We start from the raw sequence: 15,701 nt of genomic DNA, 5'->3' as shown, positions 1-15,701 counted from the left end.
GCCTGTTTCAGATTCTGTGTCTCCCTCTCTCTCTCTGACCCTCCCCCATTCATGCTCTGTCTCTCTCTGTCTCAAAAATAAATAAACATTAAAAAAAAATTTTTTTTTAATAAAAAAAAAAAAAAAAAGAGAAGGCCATCTTTGCTCCATTGTGTTACTTTGGCTCCTTTGTCAAAGATCAGTTGACTGTATTTATGTAGGTCTGTTTCTGGGCTCTTTACTCTGTTCCATTGATTTTTCTGTCCTTTTGCCAGTACCACACTGTTTCGATTATTTACAGTAAATCTTGAAGTCAGGTAGTGTCAGCCTCCAACTTTGTTCTTTGCCTTCAATATTGTGTTGGCCGTTCTGGGTTTTTTGCCTCTCCGCATGAACTTAAGGACCAATTCATCGATACCCACAAAATAACTTGCTGGGACTTTTATTGGAATTAAATTGAATCTGTAGGTCAAGTGAGGAAGAATTGACATGACAGTATTCCTATCCATAAACATGGATCATCTCTCCCTTTATTTAGTTCTTTTTTGATTTCTTTTATCAGTTTTGTAGTGTTTCTCATATAAGTCTCAATACATATTTTGTTAGATTTGTACTTAAGCATTTTATTTTAGGGGGTATTAATGTAAATGGCAATGTGTTTAAAAAAATTTTTTTGTTGAAGTATAATTGACATATTTTATGTATGCAACCTAATGATTCAATATTTGTATATATTATGAAATGATAATCATTTAAATCTAGTTAACATACATGTATCACATCACCATACATAATTATAAAATTCTGTTTCTTGTGATGGGAACTTTTCTTTTTTTTTAAGCTTATTTATTTATTTTGAGAGAGACAGAGACAGCATGAGCAGAGAAGGGAGACTGAGGGAGAGAGAGAAGCCCAAGCAGGCTCGCACTGCCAGCCCAGAGCCCGATGGGGACCTGAACTCACGAAACCTGAGATCGTGACCTGAGCCAAAACTGAGAGTCAGATGCTTAACCAACTGAGCCACCCAGGCACCCTGTGATGAGAACTTTAACCTGTCCTCTCTTAGCAACTTTTAAATATACAATACAGTATTACTATTACTAACTATGGTCCCATGGTGTATATTATGTCCCTAATGGTATTGTGTTTTTAACTTCAAATTCCACTGTTCATTATTGGTGTATAAGAAAGCAATTAAGTTTTACATGTTAACTTTGTATCCTATGACCAGATAAGTAAGTTTTTAAATATTTCTAGCATTGTATAATACCAGTGGAATAGATTTTCTTAAAATTGTCAACTGCTACTTCAGTGTATACATTTTTACCTTCTTCAGGTACAGAGACATCCACCAATCTCCACCAAAAACTCTGTTACCACGTGTTGGGGACTGATCAGTCAGAAGATATTTTGTGTGCTGAGTTTCCTGATGAGCCCAAATGGATGGGTGGAGCTGAGGTATTGTGCTACTGTGAAATTGCCCCACAAAAATGATGTCACATGAATTGTGTATATAAATATTCTTGTGTGATCCTTATGGATAAGTCCTGTGAGTGAATATTCTCTTAAAAATATTGGTATTCAAACTGACTTTTAGTTTTGAAAGTGATAAACCTTTTAACTGCAACCTCCACAGAAAACTTTAATACCATACCTGCGTATGGTAGAAAATGTAAAAGTACAGAATCAGAATCACATAAAGCAAAACACAAACATTTTGAAATTCGGAATCTTATTTCTCAGAGGTGAGGAGAATATCCTTCCAAACATTTTCTTTGTTTAAGTGAGAATGTGGGGAGCAAGAGTGTGTGTGTTTTCCTTTTTACACAGCTTGCCTCTTCATATTTTATTCACCTTTTACATTTAAAATGTATATTTTTAGACATTTTCCCATCATATATATAGATAGTTCATGTATACCTTGGGGGTCTTGACCATAATCAACTGTACTGAAGTTTGTGAAGTTACTGGCTTAGATTTTACTCTGTATGTTGAGAATCAACTATGGAAAAACTTAGAGGTGCTTGGAGTAAAATTGTAACTCTTGTTAGTTCATTTCTGGATACTGAGAAATATTTTTTAAATGAGAAAAAACATTCTAAATGTTTTGATATAGGTGGGCTGTCGGCCCATTTTTAATGGGAATGAGAAATCCACTAGGAAGTCTTTAGCTCATGGAACCACTTACCTTTTTTGGTAAAAAAGGAACATTTTATATTTAAACTTCAGCCCATGGGTCTGATTGACTAGGGGGTAGAATAGGAATCCACAGTATTTGAGCTCATGTGCATTGGTACACCTTATTCCAAGTTGTCCTTCTATTTATTTATTTTGTTTCCGTAGACCAGGGGTTGGCAAACTATTGCCTGCCTTCAGGCCAAACCTGGCCTCCTGCCAGCTTTTGTAAATAAAATTTTTGAGGAACACAGGGAACACAGCCACACCATTTCTTTACATACCATCCGTGGCTGCTTTCAGACTTCAGTAGCAGAGATGAGTAGCTGCCACAAAAGGCCCACAAAAGTTCCCACAAAGCTGGGAACACTTTCTGGCCCTTCATAGGAAAAAAACCACAAAACTTGTCAGACTTGAATGCAGTGTGTTAAAAGTGAATTTCTAGGACTTACATTCTCTGAGACTGTGTCCTTTTTTCATGCTTTTTCTTTCTCACTTAAGTGCCGCCTCCCATGAGCTTTCGTCTGTAGTTGCTGTTGTCATTTTTCTCACCTATTTGTTTTTAATGGCTTTTCTGACTGTATGTGGAGATTGCTTCTACTCTTTTCTTCTTAGTTCAGCTTCTCCTCCTGCATAAGTCTTCTAGTTACTATGGATAATAGGTGTTTGTTTATAAAATGATACACATCTTTACTGTCATCCAGGTGTAACAATTAGGGAGATAAATATGCTGCCCCAAAACATTTTAATGTCAGTTCATGTGTTTCTTTTTACCTTTTGTGGGGGGGAAGGTATTGTTGGGGAAAACTTAAAATAGTATATTTTAATAATCAGTTTTATTCCCTCTGAATTCCTCATAAAATCAAAGACATACTCTTCTAGAGAAATTCTTATGCTTCAAAGCTAATAATTTCATTACAGCAGAACTGTTTTAATTAAAGTAATCTTATTTGGTTGATACAGTAACATGGGTACTGGAAATAAATGCCAGAATATTTATATGATTTAGCATAGTGGTCTAAAAGAAAACAAACTTCATAGTAAAATACACGTGCAACTCAAGTTGCTTGGATCTCTCTTAGCGTTTGGATGAAGCAGTTAGGTTCTTTTTTTACTTTTTTTTAAAGTTTATTTATTTTGAGAGAGAGAGAGCGCAAGCAGGGGAGGGGCAGAGAGAGAATCCACACCATCAGCATGGAGCCCAATCTCACAAACTGTGAGATCATGACCTGAGCTGAGATCAACCCTCAGACTTTTAACCAACTGAGCCACCCAGGTGCCCCAATTTTTTTTTTTACTTTAAAAAAAATTGTGGTAAAATAGACATAACAAAATTTACTAGTTCAATCAATTTTTTAAAGTTTATTTATTTTTGAGAGACAGAGAGAGAGACACACACAGAACTCAAAACAGACTCCAGGCTCTAAGCTGTCAGCACAGAGTCCGAGGCGGGGCTTGAACTCATGAACCACATGAGATCATGACCCGAGCTGAAGTCCGAGGCTCAACCAATTATGCCCCCAGGCGACCCTAGTTTAATCATTTTTAAGCATAGAGTTAAGTGGCATGAAGTACATTCACATCATTGTGCAACTATCACCAGCATCCGTCTCCAAAACTTTTTTCAGTTTGCAAAACTGAAACTGGGCCTGCTAAAGCAGTAACCCTCCAGCTTCCCAGCTTCCTAGCTTCCTGGCTCCCCGGCTCTCCCCGTCCCCTGCTGACCATCAGTCTACTTTCAGTCTATGTTGGACTACTCTAGGTGCCTCATATAAATGTCATCATACAGTATCTGTCCTCTTGTGACTTGGCTATTTGACCTAGCATAAAGTCCTCAGGTTCATCCATGTTGCAGCACGAGTCAGAATTTCCTTCCTTTTTATGGTGAATAATAATCCATTGTGTGTGCCCACCACATTTTATTTACTCATCTGTTGATGGGTGCTTGAGGCATTCCATAGCATTATTGTGAGTAATACAGCTTTCAAGAAATACAGTGAAGATCTATCATCTGTGTATTCGACATATGTATATTCAGTTCTACTGGGCAAGTGACAAGAAAAGCAGATTTTAGTAGTTGAGGTGATCCTTCTACCGTTCTTTAAAAAGACGTTCACTCTATGTAAATTGTCTGATATAATCTTTACCAGAGCCTTGCGAAGGAGGTGATCATTCCATCGCATGGACGGAGTAAAATGCCTGCTAGAGGCATTAGCTTGCAAGCCTGTGGCTGGAACTGCCTGCTGAGTGTGTTAGACTCCATGGCCTGTGTCTTCCTAACCACACGTGCCTGCCTCTTTGGTCAAAAGGAAAGAGCTCTTGCAAAAACAGCAACAATAATTGTTGAAAGGATGGCAGTGACCGAAGGGATGCATCTCTGCTGCACAGAGGTACTAAAGTTGTTAAAAAAACAAGAACTAAAGACCTATATGGTGAGTCCTAAGGAACTTGATGTTGGATCAGAGCCTCAAAAGTGGATGATACAGAGGAAGTCCATAAGAGAGCGAGCGGGGTTAGTAAACACAAACTGGATGTGGTCTTCCTTGAAGCTGTACTGCAGCTGCCAGAGGAGTCTCATTACAACAGGTGTCACCCTGCCACTTGCTAGCATTGGTTGCTTCATAACCATGCACCAGTGCATGTGCTGCATTGCTCTTTCACTTTTCATGGAGTTGCTTTTAGGATCGTCATTTTGAACCTTGTGTTTGGTTAATCCCTCCAACACTGTCCCAGCATCTGAGCAGAGAGCTGGTGTTACGGTGATGGTGTGCTGTAACACAAAGTAGGAGGTTTTATTCTGGTCCTGTGTGCGTAGCCCTGAGTACATCACTTCTCTCCAGATATGTTTCCTTCATTTCCTCCAGGGCTTTTTTAGCTCTGAAAGTCTAGGCTAGAGGATTTAGCACAACATCTCATAGATGCTAGCATGAGGCAGGCTTCCCGGGCCAGGTGGTAGCTGCTGGATGTGAGAGCAGTTTGGGCATTGTGGGTACGGTTGGAGGGCCCTCTGGGGTGAGTGGCTGAGTGTGTGGATGTGTATGAATTTCTCTGGTGAGCTGCCATCCTTCTTTCCTTGGGCTGCTGCAGTCCAGGTTCACTGAGGACTTCCCTTTTATCCTTGATACTATCTCCTTATGACTCTTCCTTCACAGATAGCTCCTCAGCCTTCCTGCAGGAACAGGTCTTTCTTGCTTGAGCGGTCCATTACCTGTAATCAGGGAGTGGCTTTAGTTTTTCCATCCTTGCCTGTGACAGCACCTCTCCCCAGGACGACTGACTTCTATCCAACAGAACCCATAACTTTCTGGATGCTTTTGGGTATTAGAACTGTTCGTAGTCCAAAGCAGGCTCTCCAGTTGACATGCTTCTTCCCTCTCCTTCCAGTTTGGTGAGCACATGGGGGATGGGGGGGAGGGACTACTCAACCCCCAGCTTGGTGGTTTGTTTTGTTTTGTTTTTTTTCACATTAAGACTTTATTAAAGGTAGCCCCAAACTAGCACAGCCCAAATATCCATCATCAAGTGCATGAATGAACTAATTGTGGTACGTCTCTATGATGGCATACTACTCAGCAGTAAAAAGGAGCAAACTAAACTGTTGATACACTTAACAGTAGGGATGAATCTCAGTTATGCTCAGGGAAAGAAGCCAGAAAAGAGGAGTACACAGTGTTGGATTCCATTTGTAGAACACTCTAGAAAATGCAGACTAGTCTATAATGGCACATAACAGTCAGTGGTTGCTTGGGGATGGGGGTGGGGAATGGGAGGGAGGGAATATGAAGGGGCAGAGGGAAACTCTGAAGGACGATCACACTGGAACATTGGAATTGACGTTGTGCAGGTGAGGCCATTCCCAGCAATGACGGTGACTCCAGGTATCTCACCTCAGTTATTCATCATGGATTAGTTTCTCCAGCGGCCATGCAAGGAGGAGGAATCAGAGGAGGGGAAGGGGATTTCTGCTCCTCTGGAGCTGTTTGCCAGCATCTCCTTGCCACAGTCTACTTGCAGTCATGATGGGTGTCTTGGTGCCGCCTCCCTCATGGCATCCTTTTGTAGTGAGATCCCCTCAGTTCTGTTCTGTGATGTGGACGATAAACTCTCTGGCTCACATTTGTGTTGCCTCCCAAGGCTTCTGCTCCCAGCAGGGTTCCCTTGGGATTGCGCCTCTCTGCAGCTCCCCTCTTCCATCCTGATTCTGCAGAGACCTTTCAAGATGTCTGGAGGCCAGCTACCTTCCCGATGCCTCTCATTCCAGGGAAAATGACATCCAGGGCTTGCTCCATCCTGGAAGGTGGGTGGTGGTCACCACTGTTCTTTCTCCTCACCTGCCAGCCAAGGCCCTCCGGCCCTCAGTCCCCTCAGCTCCCTCATTCCCTTGGGGGTAATGTGAAACCTGTCTAGCATTTGCCTTCAAGGGACAGTGGTGTCAATTATTTAACATAGACTGTGAGGCTTTAGTTGGAAGGCAGGGTCGTGGGACAATAGAAATTGTCATGTTTTAGAAGATTCTACCAGATCAGAAAAAAATTACTTTTATTTTATTTTATTTTATTTTAAAGATTCGCAGAGCATTTGGGGGAACAAGGAAATCAAGTATTTTGAGGCACTTTTCCCAGCAGAGGGTGCTCTAGATGAAGATTCTGAAAATGTATCCGGTACCTTTAGGAAGGATTAAGGAGAAAATGCCCAGCCTCTTTGTGACCATCTAGCTGAATTCTATATTGAGAACCTAATTCTGTCATAGCTAATTCTTGAAAAAAAAGTTTCTTTTCACAAAGGTAATCCTAATCTTAATGTTTATCACATATCCCTATTGCCATTTTTATATGTTCACTTGTGATCCCTAATAATTCAAATATGTGTCTATTTGTGTGGACATTTATATATTGTACGTACATTATACACGTATTATAAACGTACGTATATGTTGCACTATTTTATATATACACATGTTATACTACATTAACATGTAAAATCACTGCCTGATGCTTGACCCTGTGGGCACAAAGCCAACATTAATTTCCTCACCCTCCCTCCCCCTGCTGAGGTCTAGGCACATGAAGACCCTCGAGGCCTGGTGTGCATCTAGCTCTGCCTGATGAAGCCTACACAGTAATGTCCAGTTGTCCCTCAGGGAATGCTGCCTCACCTGCCCCGTCCTTGTTGGGTAGTTTGGACTTGGAGCAGCAGTTGTCCAGCAGCTTTCTTCCTGGTCAGCCCAGTTCCTGCATTCATTCCCCAGATGCCCAATAAGCCGTTGCCTTGGGTGCAGCACTGTGCCAGGGCCAGGCAGTGCTCGAGAGCAGAGACGGGCATGCTCAGGCCTTTTGGAACATGTTTTTGTTATAGGAAACCATTACGTATAAACATTTTTAAACGTTACTAAGGGGCTTAGGGACTCATGACAATTCCCACCATGTTCAGTTTGTGTGTCATTTTTAAGGGACTGTTGTCCTCTTGACCTTAACTTCAGTAATTGAGCTGGAGGCTGTCAGAGTGTGTCATTAGTGAGCCTTCATTTCCTTGTGCTGTACCAGAGAGCCATGCACTCTCTACTAGCTCCCAGAGACTGATGATTCTCTCTGTTCGTCATGGGAGTGGCTGAGTGGTTGTCTTTATATCAGTCCTGGGGTGGATTCCTAACCAGACTTGGCATGTCCCCGGCTCATCACCTGTGTCCTCTCTTTCATCAGCACTGCATGGCGTGGTAATATCCATCATGCTGATTAGCGTGCGGGAAAATCCCAGCAGCATGGTTGGGAAGAAAAGTCAGGAAACCACACAAAAGACCTGAATGTGAGTAAAAAGCTAGAAAGCGGTGCTACTCTATATACATGAACTAGCTCCTGACTGGAGTTAGTTGGTTTATGTAGTAGTAGGGTTGGATTTGCTGATCAGTCACTTCTCACCTGACCCCTCTTGATCAGTAAGGGAGAAAAGAAAACAAACGGCACATTCTTAAGTAATCAAGCTTCTCTGCCAGATAAACAACCAGGTAGATTGGAAACAATGGCAGCTACATCATGTCAAGACCCACATTGCTCATTTTACTTTGAATGCGTTTTCTTTTCCTAGAGTTCTTTGTCACATCTGTTTGTGGCGTATTGAGGAACACATCGGATAGTATTTGGGTCGATTTCTGTTATTCCCCCATTGCTGTAGTACCATATTGTATTGGGAGAGCTGCGAAATCTGGTTTAATGACTACCTGTTGAAAATGTTTTTGTTAACACATACCACATGAGCTTAAGAATACTCCTGTTGTTCTGTACGAATCTGTCTACTGTTTTTCTTACAAATCCCTAATCAGTTCCCTAAGTGAAAAGACATCCATAAATGTAGATGATAGTTTGACCTTTAAAAGTTTTCATAGGTTAAGTTTTGGAAACATACTTAATATTAAAGAGATGATGTTATGATTCACAACTATTATGAGAGGAATCCAAAGGAGACTGTGAAATAAAATTGATAAATTTTTCCTGCTCTGAAGGCACATGATTAACTCTCAAGGCTATTAAAATCCATTTTCACTCCTTTTGTTAACTTTCCAGACGATTTTAAGTCTCACTGCTTTTTAGCATACTTTTTTTATATACACAATTCTTTTATCATAATACATAAAAAAATACTTTCCCCAGTTTGAAAAGGTGCATGTAGATTCAAAATATGAAAAAAAACCTTTCTTTACTTCCTGGGTTCTAAATGGAAATTATTATATGTAGCGAAGAAATTTCATGTCTTTGGAGATTCGGTTATTAACACAAGACCACATGACTGGAGCTCAGTAGCTCTGGCATAAGATCGTTCATGAGTCGTTCTTTGAAAATGGTAATTTGTTTGATGAAAGTCCACTTATTCTCTCCCTATATATAAATATCAGCTCTGTGTCCTGTCATTTTGAAAGACAACTTTGTAGATAAATGATTAGGAGTTTAAAGCATTAATAAGTGATCTTCTGTCCATTTTCTCCTAACATGAGATGAAGAAAAGCTAGTTGATTCAGGTCATTTGGAAAGCCCAGCTGTTCTTATTGTATAGTATTGAGACTGAGAATAGCCAAATCCAGTGACTTTAACATTTTTATGATGCTGGTAATAATAATACATAATAATACAGGTTTATTGCTTAAAATAAAGTATAAGTATCCCGTTCTCTGGAGAAACTATTATTGTCATATAACTTCTGTTTCACACTCCCCCCCTTTTTTTTTAATGGTTATTTTTATTTTTGAGAGAGACAGAGCTATGAATGGGGGAGGGACAGAGAGAGAGGGGGACACAGAATCTAAAGCAGGCTTCAGGCTCTGAGCTCTGAGCTGTCAGCTGTCAGCACAGAGCCTGACGCGGGGCTCAAACTCACAAACTGTGAGATCATGACCTGAGCTGAAGGCGGACACTCAACTGACTGAGCCACCCAGGCGCCCCAGCACACTCCTTTCTATAAATGAATGGATGGTGAAGCTGCTGACATCTTGTAAATACGGAGCAGCCTGACCCAGACCCTGTTCTGAGTGGATAACCGTCACACCTACACAAGGCATTCTTATTTGGGACTAGATTCCCCCGAGGTGTATTCTGGTTGCTGCGTATTTCTCTAAATTCTGTGATGTTAATGGCTCCTGGGTTTGTGGAAGTTATATTCCTGAATGTGCTGAGTCACGTGAGTTTTGTGTTTGTTGGAGCAGCATATAACATAACAGAATAAAATAATAAAATACATACTCCATCTTATAGTTTGAATGGTGTCTGTCAAGAGTTTCCTTGGTAAATACTACTATCTCTGTGTAGCTTAACACCACAATATACACAATTAAAATTTCTTCGTGAATGACTGTGGCTTCTTTAATGAAAGTATAGTCTGAAAACCCCATACCTTATGCCATTTTGGTAAATATCAGTGAGTATGGCAGTTGTTACTGGGTACCCTCTTCAAAAACAGAAGCCCACACTTAACAAAGGTTTTCTCGAGTTAGCATAAAATATGCCAAAATGAGAAACCACAGAAGTTAGAAGGGAACACTTCTTTCCACGCTCCTGTGACCTCTTTGTTTGGGAATTTTCCTGGATCAGGGCTGCTTCCGGGCTAGATCTGAGGGGGGTTGGGAGTTCTCAACCTAGTTGATTCACAGCCCTGCGCTGCATTCTTAGGTAGCACCTTATCAGGGATCAGCTTGATAATCTGGTTCTGCATCTGCTGACTCGTTTCATTTCTAGCTGATGAACTGGGAGAAATGCACTGCTTGTTGCCTCTGCCTAGGGACTGCGTGGAAGCACAGCAGTTGTGGGCTGTGCTAGTTTACACACCATGTGTGTACAGGGTGTTGTGGTGCCTTGCATGCTGCCACAGGTCAGGTTCCTGGGAAAGCAGACTCGGAAGTTGAAAGGGAGTGCTTTGGAAATCTCCGCCTGTGCTGGGGAAGTGAGAGCAGAAGAGGAGGGGCTGAACTGTGTGCAGTCATTACAAAGACCTCAGCCAGTTCTGCAGGGAGCTCTCCAGTTGGGTTGGCCTTCAGCATTTTCCTGACTGGGGGCTGAGGGGTCTGGGCTTTCATACCCTTGTATTAATCAGTCATTGCCTGTGGGAAGAACCCGAAAGAATTTGATCTTGAGAAAGGTGGTTCTCTCCAACCCGAGGACAAGCCTAGAGGTTCTTAGCTGAGCATCCCAGCACCCAGCAGACCACGGCATCCACTGCACATGCTGATGTCCATTGGCAGGATGTGCACTTGAGAATGAGTTTATGTAGCTCCTGTCAAGTACTGCTCTGTGAGCCAGATAGCTACACCAATGAGGCGGTTGTAAGAGGGTAAAATTCAAGCAACCATTTTGAGGGGAATTCTATTTCTCTTTTAAAAGAGAAACCTTCTCTTTTGGGGGCCATCCCACCCCCATATCCTCCTCAGATCTCATTCTTTCTCCAGCTTCCCTCCCTGTTAGCTGCATTCTCTGCACTCCCGCCACACTTTGCCCTTCATGCTATCAGTGCTCCTACCCGAGCATGAGCTCTTGAAGGCCTGTTGATCCGTGTGTTTCAGAACCTGGTCAGCAGCGGCAGACTCTCAGTAGATATTAGGAGAATAAACAGCCTCAGCCCTGACTCCCTGAATACCGGATGGCTGTGTTTGTGGCATGTTAGTTAAATCGTGTCTTTGGGAAAGGGGATGGCAAGTTGTTTGGCACCTCAACTCCTGTGAAAACCGACCACTGTGGTGACATTAGCTATCTCCAGTCCCACCCACCCAGAAGCAAGGGGTGGTGGCTGGGGTGGCTTTTGCATTTGTTTCTGTCTGTTAAGGTTCTCCTGGTTATGGATAATGAAAAGCTACATGGTAAAGAATGGTTATTTATGGGGGCACCTGGGTGGCTCAGTTGGTTAAGCATCTGACTTCAGTGCAGGTCATGATCTTGCAGTCTTGCACTGTGCTGACAGCTCGGAGCCTGGAGCCTGGAGCCTGCTTTGGATTCTGTGTCTCCCTTTCTCTCTGCCCCTCCCCTGCTTGTGCTCTCTCTGTCTCTCAAAAATAAATAGACCTTAAAAATAATTTTAAAGAAAGAATGATAGCTTTCATCCCTGTTGGTATTGTGTGGAATGCAGTTAGTTACTGGATTTAATATCCACAAATGTAAATACTTGATTTACAGTGATTCTTTGAATTTTTTGTTAATGTTTATTTGTATAAAAGGTAGATTTTCATGAAGTAAGATCATTTTGACTTAAGGAAAATTAGTTTGAAACAATATAGACATAAAGTAGAAGGAAGCTGTGGAAGGCACAGAATTAAGAATTATGTATTTCATAATTGGCCACACAGGCGTTATCCCAGCCTCGTTGCAACAAGTCAGTGCTTTTGAATCAGATTAATTGCTTCCAGAGAACACAGTACTCTTGCTGGTATCATTATTTAAAGAAAAAAAACGGTATTTTGTGAACTGGAATTTGTAGTGTTTCGTGAAGGCCAGATCGGGCCCTTGACTCACCTGCTTTTCTGTTTTCTTTTTATGTGGATCTCAGAAAAGTTACTTTTTTTCTGTTGAGATTTAAGTGTCCTCCTCATCAATAGTATTTTTCTCTTTTCCTCCCAGTGAGCTCCAAAATACATTTTTTAAATTGCCTTGTAGTCTGAATGTGAAGCCGTGGTTAAACATGCATTGCTACAATTTTAGTGGATCAAGGTGTATTTCTAATCTATATATTTTGGGGCAACAATGACACGTATTTTGAAATCTGTCATTTTGAAATGACACTGATTTTGAAATCTGAGACCTTGAGCATTTGAAAATTCAGAGTTTCCAGTTTAGCAGATTTGTTTAGTGGCTATGGAACATCACTGGACTGTGACGAAGAGAGTTACGGTGAAAAAGAGAGACTTAATTGGCATCCCAACAGCAATGTACCTTGGGGTTTCCTGCCTTAGATTAAATATAAACTGCTACAATATTTAGTTCAGCCAGAAATCCTGAGAAAACCTCATTAGATGTGCTTGAGACACAGCTTTCATCAGAGGTTTGGTGCGATTCTGGCAGTTGAGTTTTACTGCCCTGTCTTTCTGTTGGCTGAATCACTACAACTCAGTTAACCACCATTTATGATTGCGATACTTTAAGCACTAAGCTATAAAAATTCTGTCTTGATTTAAAGGACAAGAGAACAAAAGTCTGAAGTATTAATGAGGCTGCTTTTCATTACATTTAATAAAGTTATGATGTAAGGTTGCTTGATGACATCAATACAGGACCATTTAAAAATAAGGTGGAACTTGGGGCATCCGGGTGGCTCAGTCGGTTAGGCATCCAATTTTGACTCAGGTCATGATCTCATGGTTCGTGGGTTCGAGCCCTGTATTGGGCTCTGTGCTGACAGCTTAGAGCCTGGAGCCTGCTTCAGATTCTGTGTCTCCCTCTCTCTCTGCCCCACCCCTGCTTGTGCTCTCTCTCTGTCTTTCGAAAATGATTAAACATTAAAAAAATAACATTAAAAAATAAAAATAAGGTAGAACTAAAATTCTAGTCATGAGTTTATTCACTATGTATATGAAAAGCTTAAGGAAAGTATGTAAAAACCTAGAAATAGGTTATATAACTCCCAAAGTCAAAGAAGGGACAACGTTCATAAATTTGTATCAGGGGCGATTGGGTAGCTTAGTTAAGTGTCCGACTCTTGATTTCAGCTCAGATCATGATCTCATGGTCATGAGATTGAGCCCAATGTTGGGCTCTGTGCTGGGCATGGAGCCTGCTTAAGACTTTTTCTCCCTCAAGGGGAGCCTGCGTGGCTCAGTCAATTAAGTGTCTGGCTGCAGCTCAGGTCATGATCTCATGGTTCGTGGGTTTGAGCCCCACATCAGGCTCTATGCTCACAGCTCAGAGCCTGGAGCCTGCTTCAGATTCTGTGTCTCCCTCTCTGTGTTCCTCCATCACTCATGCTGTCTCTCTCTCTCTCTCTCTCTCTCTTTCTCTCTCAAAAATAAATCGAACATTAAAAATTAAAAAAATATTTTCTCAAGATCACTTTTCTCCTTCTCTCTTTACTGTCCCCAGCTCTTGCTCTCTCTCTCTCTCTCTCAAAAAAAAAAAGAGAAAGAACAAAAGAAAATTTATATTAATACAGTGCAAAGAGGAAAGAAGGGAAAGCAAGGTGAATACTCAAAATTAACACGGAAGCCAGTACTTCAGCATGACAATTAATGAAAATGGAATACAAATTCTGAAGTTGGGTTTTTTTAAAACTCAGTCAAATCTAATGTTCTTTTGCAAGAGACCCACTTAAAACATAATGACAGGTAAGTTGGAAATACAGTGAGGATGAAAATGGAGAAAAGAATTAACGGAAATCAGAAATTTATGTAAGGATTCTCCAAAACTGACGATATCTGAAAAGACTGTAAGGAGCCAGCAAAAGATAGAAGAGAATGTACCTAGAGTCATTCGGTATTATGTATAATTTGTGGCAAAAACCCATACAGCAAAGTATGATTCATGTTTGTGAAAGGAAACTGTTTCTGAACTCAGAAAAAAAAATGTCACCAGGAAAGAGCAGCCAAATTGAACAGGATTTTCTAGAATATTTGATGAAACTAACTTCTTTGGAATCTCGCTTCTATTTCACAAGTACAAATTATGTCTGTGCTTTAAAATGATTTTTTCTGAGAAAGCGATGCTTAATTTAAGACATCCAGCGTGCTGCCAGGTGTTTAAAACAATGGGCATTTTAGACATGCATAGCTGTTATGACTAATTTATAAATGCAAAGAACCAAATTGACAAACAGCTGGTCTACCAAAATGACCCTGTAGATAGACAGTGGATGGACATTTTTGGAGAGCTGGAACCTAATTCCTACAAGTCTAAGCACTTGCTGCTGGTGGTAAGTAAAATCCTAAGTGTTCCATGCTCAGGCACTCTTGTCTAGATGACATTTCGCTCGGTATTATCACATTGCACTGATAGAAGGAATCAGCATATGTGGGCGTGATGGGGGCAGCGGAACAAGTCAGAGTGAACTTTTGATGGTTTCACTTCTACGTGAAAGAAAAGAAGCATGCCCCAAAGGCTGCAGGTAGTTCACAGAAGTATTATTGGAATAGAAAACAGAAACAGTAAAAATACCTTACTGTGTAATGAGACAGAAAGAAATATATCACTATGTTTTTTAAAACTTTTTGTATTATGTTTATTTGTTTATATAGAGAGCACGCGCACAAGCAGGGGAGGGGCAGAGAGAGGGAGAGACAGAATCCCGCCCCTGTTATGTTTTTTATTAATTATGGGTATTCTCTTTTAAATTAGTTCTACCTTAATTACATTCTTAATTTTTATATCTGTGTATTTCAATCATGCACAGTAATATACTCTAAAAAGAAAGTGTAATTATACAATAAAGAATTAAAAATGAGTTAATGGGGCACCTGGGTGGCTCAGTCCGTTGAGCGTCCAAGTCTCGATTTCAGCTCAGGTCATAATCTCACAGTTTGTGAGTTTGAGCTCTGTGTTGGGCTCTGCGCTGACAGCATGGAGCCTGCTTGGGATTCTCTGTCTCCCTTTCTCTCTGCTCCTGCCCCTGCTTGTGCTCTCTCTTGCTCTCCCCCCCACCCCCACCCCATAAAATTTTTTTTAAAAGATGAGTTAAAAAATTATATATGTAATGACAGTTATTTGCTTCTGGCCATGACGGTGTAACCGGTCTTAGAGCAGCCCTCCTGCCATAAACAGCTAGAAAGCTATACAAAATAAAGCATTCATTTGCAGATATTGGTCAACAGGCATTGCTGGACTATCATCTGTAAGAAAGACAAATGCTGTGATTGCCCTGTATTTCTGCCTCTCTGGAGCTATTTTCTGGAGTCGGGCACAAGGAAGGAAGAACCCACAGAGTACTGCAGTCTCATTGAACTTGGTATCCAAAGAATTCAGGAAGACTGAAGCCACTGGAATTTGCGGGCAGAGTACCAAAAGGAGGGAACTACCACTAAGTTCCAGAAATCTGCCTTGGTATCCCTTTGTGTCTTTGTGGACTACTAAGTATATGCATAGAATGAAACCTCG

At 41.0% G+C, this 15,701-nt stretch overlaps 1 protein-coding gene across 1 annotated transcript in view; it reads left to right on the top strand.

The window, feature by feature from the left end:
- Positions 1-15,701, top strand: part of LOC102957496 (prolyl endopeptidase) — a 119,836-nt gene that overhangs the window by 32,002 nt on the left and 72,133 nt on the right. Inside the window, exon 6 of the mRNA XM_042986893.1 lies at positions 1,316-1,437. Coding sequence (XP_042842827.1) covers positions 1,316-1,437 — 122 coding nt within the window. The remainder of the gene's footprint in view (positions 1-1,315; positions 1,438-15,701) is intronic.

This window comes from Panthera tigris, chromosome B2, assembly GCF_018350195.1.
Source record: "Panthera tigris isolate Pti1 chromosome B2, P.tigris_Pti1_mat1.1, whole genome shotgun sequence".
Taxonomy (NCBI): Eukaryota; Metazoa; Chordata; class Mammalia; order Carnivora; family Felidae; genus Panthera; species Panthera tigris.
This window is presented reverse-complemented; position numbering and strand designations above follow the sequence as displayed.